Source organism: Protopterus annectens, chromosome 7.part0, assembly GCF_019279795.1.
Source record: "Protopterus annectens isolate FY-2018-M chromosome 7.part0, PAN1.0, whole genome shotgun sequence".
Classification (NCBI taxonomy): domain Eukaryota; kingdom Metazoa; phylum Chordata; order Ceratodontiformes; family Protopteridae; genus Protopterus; species Protopterus annectens.
The window spans coordinates 712,844,015-712,857,845 of record NC_056739.1 but is presented as its reverse complement, the minus strand read 5'-3'; the positions used below and the strand labels follow the sequence as shown (position 1 = coordinate 712,857,845).

Here is a 13,831-nt window from a genome sequence, read left to right as displayed (position 1 = left end):
TATTGACCTCTGATTTGTTTTTTTGTTATTTTGAAAAGGTACTGTTGGGAACATAATACTTTAGGGTTGCCACCTTTTTAAATGGCCAAAGTGGGACATTTTCAGGACACACATCAGATTTTACAGGCCGACACATACACACGGTCAGTACAAAGGATAGAACTTTACTTTTTTGCCTAAATAAAAGCTTATTCTTATAGCAGTTTAGTTGCTTATTCTGTTTCTTGTAACATTTAGGTATTATAGATACAGAAATAACTATTTTATGCAAGTATTACATAAAATATGGGACATAATTATGTCCTGCAATCTCAGGACATTTGCCATTTTTAGTATTTTTGGTCAGGACACAACTGCTCAAAGAGGGACTGTCCCTCACAAAGTGGGACAGGTGGTAACCCTATAATACTTTCTCTTCAGTACATGTAATCTCACAGGAGAGTAGTTTTAGATGCAAAGCACTCTGGCTAGTCACTTTTTCACTTTAAAATTACCAACAACATTCAGACGCTCTTGAATGTGTTTCTGCTTCTACTCGTATTAGAAAAAATGTCCTTTTGTTACACAGATTCTGCTGGATTAATTAAATGCAGGATGAGACTTCTCATTCGCAGCCACACCTGCTCCATGGCTGTTAAATTTCAGTTCCAACAATGCTTTCTCTGGCCTTTATTATACATTCTGATGTGGCTCTCTTTTACATATCAATTCTTTTGCAATACTTTCTTTGTTTCTTAATTTTGATTGTTTTGCCTCGTGCTTTGTTATACACATTCTTTGTTTCGGTTAATTCTTGTAACTAGCAATTTCACTTGCTCTGCACCTATCCACAGCTTTTGCTAGTCAGGTCTGTTTCACTTAATAATTTACTCCTAATCCCTTGTTTCTTCATTTTTTATACCACAGATTATTCTTCAAATCGTACTACACCTCAGATTCTAAGTAGTTCATTCTTTTTCTTCTCTTAGTAACACAAGCATTTGTAATTTCTTTGCCCTTTTTTTCCCCCCTTGGAAAAAAAAAACAGGAGGAAGCAGCAAATTCTTTCTAGTCTCACATTAATTCCTGAGCTTTTGTCATCTTACTGTATCTTACTGCTATTTTGTTTGTTTTTGTCCTGTTTAAGAAAAGCAATATAGTTAAATATCGCTAAGGTTCTTTCCTCTACAACATGTAGAAGTGGAGAACTATCCCTTTTTAAGCTTCTTGACTAATCCAGCAGTGTGATGAATAAGTCAAATTGCTGAATCTAATGCTGGCTTCTAATTTCACTGCAGTGACAGAATTTGGGGGGGGGGGGTGCAGGTGAAATGTTTTCCCACTGAGAATTAAACACGGGTTCTTGAAAAGCAGAGGCATCTCTCTATTTCTACAGATGTATTCCTGTATTTCTGATGTACTGTAACATCAGAATGAATAATAACGTAGAGACAGAGCATGTGGTCATGCCTTGCTGAAGTGTGTATTCAGGCTGGATCCACGTATATTAACAGATCTTCGCAACAATTTTAGAATGTAGTGCAGTCTTTTGTACAAACTGATGCAAGTTAAATCTCCTGGAACAAGTTCGGGGGAGATTAAACAGGAGACTCCCAGTAAGAAGTGGCACAGACTACACAGCTGACTGAAGTTCTTCCTACATTGCAGTGTCCATTATAGATGCATATGGAGATAGCTGTGTTTAACACATAGAGTGTGCAGTAACCCATTTTGAGAGTCTTACTTAGACTTGATCTGTTTTGCTGTGAAAGAACTTTGAGAGATGGTAATGTGTACTACTTTAGTTTCTTTAAAAAAGTAAGAGGAGGAGATTTATGAGTCTGTTTATTCATATTTCATGAAATAAACTTTATATTTTAGACAGTCTAAGCCACTGATTTACCCTCATCCATGGTGTAAAGAAAGCAAGCCCTGACTATGATTCCGGCATCCTAAGTTTGATTAATAACTTGGGCACTGGATGAGTTGGTCCTAAGTTCAATTAATAGTGTGGGCATTGCAGGAATTATGCCGGAAGGGATGGGATGGAGTTGCACCTATTGTCTCAGATATTCTGGGAGGGGTAATGGGATTTCTGCATGCAGTCTATCGCTCCTCAGTGATGGGGGGGGGGGGTAGTGCTGTAATTGCATAGCTGAAAGCTAATGATCTCTGTGTATCAGGTAGAGGGAGAATTAATTGGCGTTGTGTTTTGATGCTCGTGCGTGAAGTAGTCCCACCTGCTTACTGCTTATCAAGCATTCTCCATCATCCTAAGCCAGCATATGTGTTGCTGCTGGGTTGCTTCACTCTGTTTCCTCTCCCCAGCCCTAGGGAAATAGTACCAGGAACACTTAAGGTAGGAGCAGTTGGAGCCAGTCTGCGCAGCTGATGGTCATCTTTATTGGTACACAAAGGTGGGGGGGGGGCTCCTTGCCACAAACTGACTGCACTAGAATCTTTAGGGGGAGCCATATATTTGAACTATATTTAGAAACTGTAGCCAGAAGATTTGTTTTTTTTAAAATGGAAGAGAAAGAGTGGAGTGCAGAAGAAAGTACAGAAAGTGAGAAATAAGAGATTGGGGATTAAGAGAATTGAAAACAATGGAGCTCATAAGTAAAAAAAAAAAAAAAAAAAAGGTGCAAAAAAATAGGAGGTTCTGCTTTGTAATGCTAGGAATTTATGAAAGAAGATGAGGAATTGGATACTGTTGGTGTCAAGAGAGCTGATTTTGCAGGAGACTTATAGATCTGGATTGAGTTAGGGGAGTGAACGTGACCATATCTGGGTTACATTGTGTATGTAGTCCGCATTTAACAGAGTGCAAGACGAATATGCTTAACAGAAAGGCTCAGGTGGAAGATTGGGAAGAGAAGGAGAGGGACTCTGGGAAATAAAGGAAGAGGAAATGGTTAAGTCACGTACTTCGACAATCATACTGAAAGAAGAGTGATTGAATGTTGGATAGTTGTACCTTATCTGCGTGACATTTTGGGGAAGAAAGAGAAATGAGCCCTGTTGAACAGAATAATGAGATAAAGAGGTTATAATAAGGTTGTAGTCATGACCCTACTCTCTGGCATAAAGAGATAAAGCTCTGATTGAGCCAGACAACCACAGATCATTTAGCAGCTCAGGGAACTGGAAGAGACAGGGAAGGGGTGGTGACTTATGTCAGAGCGCTAACCTGGGAGGAAGGGCTGCATTGACCTGATAGTGTAGGGGTAGTGGCTAGGATTGGTTCCCTAAGAACACACCGCAGGGTGGGGGGGCATTGATGGGTCCACGCAAGCTAGTGCAGTAGCCCATGCAGAGGCATATCAGGGCTACAGTCTATCTTTTTGCAATGACTGAGCCCACATCACCATTAGGGAGTGTGGATTAGGCCCCATCCATTAAATATCTGTTGGCTGCTAGGCTGATGGCTCTGTGATCGGTTATTACCTTGCAAGGAAGAAATGCACTGACAACAGCTCTCGACTTGTGAGAAATTAATAGGCCAGCACATTGCAGAGAGCTTATGCAGCTGGGCACCAAAAATAGCATTAAAAAAAAAACATAATCATGTGTGACTTAAAATTTTCAATAGCAGATTAAAATATCAGCTCTTTAGTGATATGCAGACAAGATGCATTAACTGAGATTTTTCCCAGTTTGTGTGTGAATGCATCAGAAACAAGAGTTAAGTTAAGCCAAGAGGGTAAAGGGTTAGAAGTAATGACTGTGGTGAGGTGCAACAGAATGTCTTACAAAGACATAGGACTACAGAGGTAAGAGCTTAAAAATAAGGTTGACGTGGAAATGAGTGATGTCCAGAGTATATTACAAGCAGAACAGCTTTGTGTAAGAAGGAAGGACAATGTGGAAGGGTAGATTTTTAAAGAATCAGGAGGAAGAAAAATAAGGAAGCTGTTTGGTTCAAAAAGAAAGTCTGGAAGGCATTAATGGAGAGAAAACTGTCATACAAGATTTGAAGGTGAGGAAGAAAAGCAGTGGTGTGTAAAGGCAAAAATCAACAAAAAAAGAAATTAAAACTGCTAAGGCAATTTTGGAAGAGGAATGGCATCAAAGCAAGACTGGGTGGAAGCTGCAATGCTGAAAGGATTTTTTGATTCCATTTTCATAACAACTTGATAGCAGAAGAGTGAATACCTGATTAGAAGGGATGAGTTGGTAAGTAGTTTGATGAAGAGAAGATGAGAAAGAACTTGACAGGCTGAAGGACAAAGTACTGGAACCAGAAACTTTTGTCACCAGAAAGTTGTCTCCAAAAAGCACAAGAATTTGTCTAAAGTACTATTATTACAGCTGCTAGAGGTGTTTATTTACTGAGGAGCAGGGAGATGTTAGAAGACAGGAAAGTTGACTACATGAGAGCAGTGGGCCAACTTTGGGAATTCTATCAGTGAGTCTGACCCCCAGTACCTAGAGAAATTTTGGAAAAAGATTCTCTTGGAATACAACAGTTTGCAAGATATGAACCAGCATGGATTTTGTGGTAAAGATGTATGATTTTGCTATATTCAGACAATGCATGGTAAATGCTGACAGATGTGATTTACTTGGGGTTTTATAGCTAATCCTAGAACTGGCCATTCCATAAAACTGGTCATTAAAGATACAGTCAATTTTGCAAGTTGACATCTATAACAAAAAAAAAAAAATAACATTTTTGATGGCGGCACCCCGTTCTACCTCAATGTAGGGAGGATGTGCTATAATACCCTTCTCTCTCCAAGTGCATTCACACTGAGATTGCACTACCTTGGGATAAGGAGAAACTTACTTAACCCAATTGTTCAACAATTTCTCACTCTGCTAAGTAATTATTTTGTCGCCTAAACACGAGAATTGCTGAAACTAGTTTGGTTATTCCCATTTTGGTGCAGCACTGTTCTGTGATCAGCAGAAGGCTGTTTTTTGAGACCATTATTACTCAAGACTTTAGTAACACATATAATCCAGTTGAGACACACAATCCAGAAAGTAGATGATGTGATAAAAATATTGAAATGGATTGAAGGCCATTTGAGTGGAACACAAAGTAAAGACATGTGTTTATAAGAAAAGTGAGTGGTAAATGGTGTGCTGCAATGGTCAGTATTGGGACAAGCACTCTCCTTGCATATTTGTTTTGGATGTATTAGAAAGATAAAAATAGAATCACCTTGATTGAAAATGGCATCGATAAAGGGGCAGTAGTCACTAATCTTAGAGTAAGCCTTGTAGGACAGTTGGAGACCAGACTGGCAGAGATGCAGAAATTAAGACTTAATGTGGATATGCATGTGCTGCAGCCGGACAAAACAGCTCGTCCTTGAAGTAGTAACAAGAACGATTGGAATTACTTCAAACTGATAAGGAAAGAAGATTTGGGAGTAATAACGTCAAAACTAGATCATTGATTGCATTGTAGGAATGTAGCAGCTGAAGCTATTTAAATGGCCGAAATGTAGCCTTAGTAGAAAAGATTCTGGGGGTGGTGAGTATTTTACTGTCTCTTTATAAATTGGTCAGACATTGTTTTTTAAATACTTTGTGCAGCTGTAGTAGCCATGCATAAAGCTGTAACATCCTTAAGACAATTTCAAAAGAAATAATCATAGGTAATTGAGTGTTTTGAAGGGATTATATTCTGAGAAGATATCCAAGTCTTTAGGCATATTACTGCTATAGGTTAGGTGGGGTGGGATGGGTGGATGTGATTTAAGTGCATAAAGTAAAAGGATTCTAAAGAGTTGAAGTTAATGAGAAAGGACAAGGGCAGCCTGTGTGGGCAGCAGCAAAAAAATGTAGACAGCAGCACATTAAGGAAAAAACAGTGTAGACTTTCAACTGAGAGGTGGTATCTTCTTGGAGCAGATTGCCGGAAAAGTTGGAGAAGTGTGATTAATTTAATGCTTTAAAAGGGTGTGATATTAATGAGTATACAAATGGCTGCAGGAGGTGGCTTTCAGAATTCTATTAAAGATGCAGGCAGATCAGATCCAACAGTCCAACTCCTCCTTTGTGTAATGAATTTATATGTATGTGTTCATTGTCATGTCCTTGCTCTGGATTTTCAGAAAAACAAGTATTCCTATGATATTAAAGCCTTCTTGAATATTTATGAGTATGTATACTTCTTAATCAATTCTGGAAAATGTGTTGCAAATGATTTTCTGATAAGATGTTTAACTTTTGTTTTTATCTGTCAGATGTCGGCAGTGGTGCAGAGCACAGGAGGTCATGGGCACTCTCCAGTGACTGTACACAGTACTCACCATCACAACGCACCAGTTCAGTCACTTGGTGGACAAGTGGCACCGAGTAACCCCCACACAACACCTCAGGCTCCACCTGTGCAGGGGCAGCAACAGTTTCAAAGACTCAAGGTAAAATCTACAAATCGGCATTTCCTTTAAGAGTTTTTTTGTTTTTAAGAGGGAGTAGTTATTTTAATGAATATCAATCTTAAATACAGTTCTAACAAGTTTTTGTAAACTTTTTTGAACATTACATACACTAATATTTTCCTGTCTAGCCATATAGTTATGATAACAACCTTAACTTTTAGTGCAACAATTTGAGTCTGCAGTGGTAGTTAAATGTGTTACAGAAAGGTTGGCATTTTTTTCCAAGTAATAAGCCTACATGACATTAAAAATCCGTAAGTGTTGCTAAAATGATTTATTTTAGCCCATCCTTATTTTGGAGAATAATGTTTTATATACATCGTTTTTGTTAAAGTTTTTGTTACATACATGCATACACATTGTGGCATTGTAATACATTGAGCATGCTCACAACATTTCAAAATTGAGAGGAAGAATAACTTTATAGTGGTTCATATAAAGGAATCTAGCTGTTATAAGCTTTAGTGAACTTCTTGCTTGTTGTAACTTGACAAATCTCATGCTGTCAGACAAACAGCACTCCGTTAAGGACTGAATTTTAAAACTACCAACAACTTTAAACGCTATAAGACTTATGGGCAGCTGGAAGCAGGGTGAACAAGCATCCCTTTAAAAAGCTGTTGTTTACTGTGCATTGACATGTCTTTTGTATTACAAAGAATTATGGCTGAGTCTCTGATCATAATCATCAATTGTGATTTCTTGAAATTATTTCAGTAATTTATGTCTTGAGCTTCTCTATCAGGGTGAATTTGGTCGCTCCATTTCTCAAACACCCAGCTTGGCTTATGGTCAAACACCTGATTATAATTATTTGTGTTGCTAGAAATAAATAATTATTACTGATTAAATATTTTGTTCCTTTTTTTTATTTTCTTCTAAATCCAGGTGGTAAAATATGTTTATTAAACTTAAAATGAAGTACATTACTTATCTGTCCAAAGAAGTTAAAACCCAGTAACCACAACAGTATAAATTATGATCTGACAAGAAGAGGCCCATCTTTGGTAATAGTTAGGATTGAGGCTGCAAGTTTCTAGACTACCAGCAAATACATTTTTGTAGGCTACCACTCATTCTCCCCTTCCCATATTCTATCACACATCTTCTGATTAGTTCTTACTTGCTGTACAGAATGGTACTTTTTTGCTGTACAAATGTTTAGTCAAGGAAAAAGTGACCAAAGGCTGCATTTTGAATATTTAAAAAAATCATTGGCTTATTTTGTGAATAAACGCATCATTTTTATCTATTCTTTGTTTTTCACCAATTTGTCAAATGTTCTACTTTTTTTGTCATTTTTGAAAGAAATCCCCCCCCCCCCCCCACACACACACACACACCTCATTTTTAAGTAAAGGTCCACCTTAACAAAAAGTTTTAATGTCCTCCTCTCTCTCTCTCTCTCTCTCTCTCTCTGTCTCTTGAAAATGTGCTTGCAGCAGACCTAGCCATCCTGCTGAAAATCACATTACGTACCTGTCATGTGAACATGGCTTTAGTAAACTTCTCTCTCCTAGAAGTTAACTGCTTTATTTGTAGGTTCATAGGTGTGTACTAGGCTAATGGCCCTGGAGCCTTTACAAGCCTAGCCCCCCAAAAATTGCCCAGGCACAGTGCCACCCGATGTTAGTTCACAGTGCCCATATCCAGTAGGGTAACTGGAGTGAACTTTCTGTTACCCATCCACTTGTCAAGATTTCTCTTGAGGGCCAGCGAGGTGCTCTGCTTGACATGAATAAGAAGCTTATTCCAGAGTATGGCCAGTCTTTGGGAGATGACCTGTCCCTCCAACATGTTCTGTTGATTGTGGTAATGAGGTTGTGATCTCTGGAGTGTGTGGCATGGGGGGATTGGGATTTCTTTAGGTGTAGTATTTCAAGTAGGACTGGGTCAGACATGGCTTTGTAAGTCAAGCAGAGATCACCTCTAAGTAGACAGTAAGAGACTGAGAACAGCTGAAGTTTCTTGAGTCTCTCCATGTAGGAAATGTGTTTAAGGCCTAGGATCCTTTTTTTGAGGTACTTTTGTGACCTCTCCAGCTGTTGTAAGTGTCTGGTCAGGTACATGCCAAACGGGGCATTATATTCGATGATTGGTCTAATGAGGGATGAGTAGAGAGGGATGATAACCTTTTTCTTCCTGGATGCAAAACCTTTGGATGTTCTGTAGTCCTATCTCGTCTTCATTCTTACACTTGGGACCGGAGCCGAATCTCGGCTGCAGGCCATACTCCAGCTCAAAAACTTCTGGTTGGCTCTTGGCTAGGAGGTATCCCATCATGCATCACCAGCATTCCCCAGATCTTGTTTGCTGCTCATTCAGCTCAGACTTGATTCTTCTTGGCCGTGGCTAAGTGATATTTCAATAATTTGACTTGTCATTGTTTGCTATTGTAATATTGTCTTGCTAGTTTAGTGTGTTTATTGCAGTCTTTGTCTGTTTTGGACTATTTGCTGCTTATTTTCTCTGTGTATTTGTTGTACGTTGTTTGGCCGTTCTTCCGTTGGCCTTTTTTGTATCCCTGCATTGCTAATCTCCTGTGCTGCTGTTTTCCTTTTTCCTCTTTGGGCTAGGCCCGTTTAAGTTAGAGGACCTAGTCCTTTTTTATTTTTTTCTGCTGTTTGTCACCCGTTGGACTAGGCCCGTCTAAATTAGAGGACCTAGTCCTCCGTTTATCTTTTTCTCTGTTTTTTTGTTGTGTATTGTAGTTGCGGATTGTGTGTTTTTGCATTATGTCAGAAGAGTCTTTGAAGCCCGAAGGCTTATGATCCTTAAAGTGTACTAAATGTGCCCAGAAGATGTCCTTGACCGATGGGCACAATTTGTGTGTTTACTGTGTGGGGGATATCCACCTCCAAGAGTCTTGCCTATTTTGCCATGTGTTCAGTCCTTGTGTTCTAAAGAGAGTAAGAACAAACTGATATTGAAGGGACTATTAAAAAAAACATTCTTTTGAAGAGGAATTGGCATTCTCATCATCCAGTTTTAAATCTCCTTCCTCTTCCAAAAAAGACAGACCAAAATCTACAAAATGGCGGTCTCCCACCCATTCTGTTTCGTCTGAGCCGCCAGATAAAATTGCTGAAGTGGCTACACCCTCATCGGCTCCACTGATTTTTGGTGCCGACAGAGGATAGCTTAGTGGATCCATCAGTCTCAGCTCCAGGAACTTCAGAGACGATAACTGACACTACATCCCGGAGCCGATCATCTGAACGTCGACCGATTTCCCCGAGACTTAGGTCACCTGTATTCCATCGATCTAGATCCCCACTCTATCTTCCAGGTCCTCTAGGAGCCTTTCTGATGAGGATGTCGAGAGAGTGGTGCATAGACTGCTTCAGACTTCGGCACTGGCAAATTTGCTTTCGGCTCTGTTCCAGTTGGCTCCGGAGCCCAATGTACCCTCACACCCAATCGATGTTTCTCCTCTGAGCTTCTCTGAGCCTTTGGAGCCAGAGCTGTTTGTGCCTCCAGTTGTGGATAGGTTGGTTCCAGCTACCTCAGTTGGTCTCTCATTTCAGATATCCGCTCCGACCCTTTCGGTGCCGTCCGTGGGGTCGAGGATCCTTAGCTCTCCGGTCGGGCCTGAGGGAGACACTTCGAATTGAACTTCTTTGGTTCTGAGCCTACCTCTCAGTGCTTCGTCGCAGGTGAGCTTGGACCCCACATCTGCCTCGGAGCCCATCTCCTCGGTACCGAGGGCTGCCTCTGCATCTTCGGAGTGGACGGCATCCTTGGAGCCAGGGGGGGATCGGCCTACAAGGTGATGAGTGTGTTGTCCAGGACTTCAGCTTCATCCAGAGGTACCAACACTCTTCCCCCTAAGGCGCCGATTTTCAGTCTCCACTCCCTCTCTCTCCCAACACAGCAGAGATCCGCAGCCTCGGGATACCTCCATGAGTGGTCCCCAGTCTTCCGTGGTCTCCCCAGAATACCTGTCTGAGGAACCACCTAGGAAGAAAACGTGTTGACTCCCCCGATGAGCCTATTACATCAGACACTGACCTCAAGGAGTCAGAAGGGTCCCCCAAGTCGTCGTCTGATGATATCTCATTCGCAGATATCCTTGAGATCTTGACACAGAGAGGCGGCTGGCCCACCAAATCCCCTTCTGATGAGGAGTCCGTGTACCTGAAGGCTTTCGGGTCTCAACCCTCTGCCTCTTGGGTGTCTCCGGCTTTCGACGAGCTACTGGATTTAGTGAGTCGAAAGGTGTGGGAATCTCCTGATTCTGTGGAACTGGTTCCTAGAAGACCAAATAAATTTTTGTCAGCACCCCAAGACAAGGACTTTGACTAAAGGCATTCCAGTAAATGCCATGGTGGTGGCAGCAGCCACCAAAAAGGAACTTGCTGAAACTTCCTCCACTGAACAAGGAGTCTCGAACAATGGATAGGTATGAGAAACATGTCTTTGCTTCAGTGGCTTTTATGCTTAGGTCTCTGAACTATCTATCCCATTTCACAAGGCTCCAGAGAGATCTCCTAAAAGAGCTGGAAGATACTCTACAGGGTAACTTATCTGGTGCGGTATCTCAGAAGGCCAATGCGCAGATGTCTACCCAAAGTTCTATTGTGAACTTCTCCATGAGGCTTATTTCGTATGCAGCGGATGGAGCGGGTAGATCAGCGGGCTCAGGAGTCTCTCTCAGAAGACACTCCTGGATGTGTTTGTGTAACTTTGCGGAGGCCTTTATGTCTACATTTACCAACGGTCCCTTTGACTGTTCCTGTTTGTATGGAACCAAGATAAAATACTCACCAGGTGCGAGCAGGAAGGAAGAACACCGTCTGCCGTGGGAGTCCGTTTTTCCATCCCTTCTATACCCTATCCCAAAGGGCAGAAGGGCGGCAAAATTTGGTTAAAAAAATCGCAGAGGTTTTTTCAGGACGCACGAGGTGATTCCTTCTCCAGAGGCAGAGGAGGAGGAAATAATGGTAGATGCCACTCTATAGGTAGAGGAGGCCTGCAGAACCAGGGAGACCATGATTCCTTTTGTGGTCATCCCTATCAGCGCTCCTGAATGGAGGCCCGACTGCATGTCTCTGGAGCCAGTCAGGGGTCGTATTTCTTTATGCCCAGAAGCCTGGCACGACATCACTCAAGACAAATGGGTATTAACGATAATTACCAGAGGTTACCATATTCCCTTCTCTATCCCCTCAGACCAGACGAATCCCAGATGTGCCACCCAATCACAGGAATTCAGCAACTCTAGAAATCCAAACGTTGCTTGTGAAGAGAGTCATCCAACCCATCCTCATAGACCAAGTAGGGTTAGGGACTTGCTCCAGATTATTTTTGGTGCCAGAAAGAACATGGGACATGAGACCCATCTTGGATCTCAGCAAACTAAACTAATCTGTACAGAAGTCCAAGTTCCGAATGGTCACCTTACAGTCAATACTCCCGTTGTTAGGGAAAGCCATTTGGATGTGTTCCATAGACCTCCAAGATGCATGCTACCATGTCAAAATGGACAGGGCATCGAGGAGCCACACTTCCGGCTGGGAGCCAGTCATTATCGGTTCCACACTATGCCCTTTGGTCTCACCACAGCCCCCAAGGTGTTCACCAAATGTATGGCAGTGGTTACGGCTCACTTGAAACGTCAGGGATTCCAAGTGTTTCCATATCTGGACGACTGGCTCCTCACTGCCCCTACCAAGTATCTACTGTTATGGGCCAGGACGCTACCATTTCAACTTACCAGCAGTTAGGAATTACAGTAAATTGGCAAAAATCTGCATTGTCGCCCTCTCTGCATGTGAATTTTATTGGCGCCGAAATAAAAACCGTTTCATTGAGAGCTTACCTTCCTGTAGAAAGAATTCAGAGTCTAAGGGAACAAGTCTTGAGCTTGCTTCTTCTAAGAAAAGCCAAAGCAAGGGTGGTGCTCAAGCTATTAAGGACCATGGCTTCCACAATAACACTAGTTCCAGTAGCCAGACTGCGCATGAGGGTCCTGCAGTGGTTACTCTTTGCCCAGTGGTCACTGCAGTACCTCTCTCTGTCTATCCCTATCCTGATAACAAATTTCTGCAAACAGGATCTTCGTTGGTGGATCCAGACCAGCAACCTAAATGTAGGCAGACCATTTGCCCCCCCCCCCCCAGTTGCCACTGCGACCACGGATGCCTCCCAGATAGGGCGGGGGGGGGCATTATCTAGGGAGAACAGTCCAAGGCACATGGCAAGATCACGAGGCTCATTTGCATATCAATGTCTTGGAGATGAGAGCAGTGCTTCTAACATTGCAAGCACTTCAGAGCTTTCTCCCTCTAGAAACGATTGCAGTCCACTTGGACAACATGTCAGTGGTATGGTACCTAAACAAGCAAGGAGGAACCAAATCTTACCCCGTCTACAGAGAAGCCCTTTGAGTATGGGTGTGGGCAGCATCTTCCCAGTGCTTTCTGGTAGCAACGCACATCCCGGGGAAATTCAACGTCATAGCCGACAGGCTCAGCAGTGCTATTCTGATGCCTCATGAGTGGTCTCTGAACACTTACATTGCAGAACTAATTTTTTGCAGATCGGGTCAGTCTTGCTGCGATCTCTTTGCCACCCCTCTCAATGCCAAATGCAGCAGCTACTTTACCCTGATTCCCCGGAAGGGGAGACTCCAAGAAATGCACTCGTTCACGATTGGCCCTTTGGACTTCTCTATGCTTTCCCTCCTTTCCTCCTCATTTTGAAGATAATTCAGAAAGCAATATCCTTGGGAAGCAGAATGATCCTAATTGCTTCTTACTGGCCTTAACAGATTTGATTCCCCTTCCTCAGACCATATCTAATGGACAAACCTTGGATTCTGGATCCAGTTCCAGATTTACTGACACACATGTCAGGGGCGTTCCATCCCTCTCTCCACACCCTCAACTTGACAGCTTGGCTGTTCCAATTCCATCTCTAGTCAAGCTTCATGACTTCTCTCCCGAAGTTGTACACATTCTGTCATCCTCCCACAAACCTTCTACTAGGAAAATTTATACCAGTAAATGGAAAAGATTCTCCTTTTGGGCCCGTGAGAGAAACCTCGATTCCTACACAGCTCCCATTTCTGCTGTTTTAGACTTCCTCTCGCAGTTATTCAACCAAGGTTCAGCAGCCGCAACTATTAAAGTCCAGTTGGCAGCCATTTCCTCTTTTCGTGTTGCTAATGAACCTAATCGTATGGCTTATAGGCTTTGTAGAGCCTTCCTCAAAGGGACCACTTTACTAAGACCCCCAGTCATGGATCCTGTGGTTGCATGGGATTTGAACTTTGTTCTCCATAAACTTACGTCAAGTCCTTTCGAACAAGTTTTTAACTTGGAAAACTATATTTTTAGTGGCTATCACTTCTGCAAGAAGGGTGTCTGAACTGCAAGCTCTTTGCATTAAGCCCCCTTATTTGGTATTTCATAAAGATAGGGTCTACTTGAGGACAAACCCTTCCTTTATTC

General features: G+C 42.1%; 1 protein-coding gene across 1 annotated transcript in view; it reads left to right on the top strand.

Moving 5' to 3' along the window:
• The window catches only part of LOC122806647 (paired amphipathic helix protein Sin3a-like), a 1,669,103-nt gene that overhangs the window by 152,837 nt on the left and 1,502,435 nt on the right, over nucleotides 1-13,831 (top strand). The window contains exon 4 of the mRNA XM_044077237.1: nucleotides 6,180-6,356. Coding sequence (XP_043933172.1) covers nucleotides 6,180-6,356 — 177 coding nt within the window. The remainder of the gene's footprint in view (nucleotides 1-6,179; nucleotides 6,357-13,831) is intronic.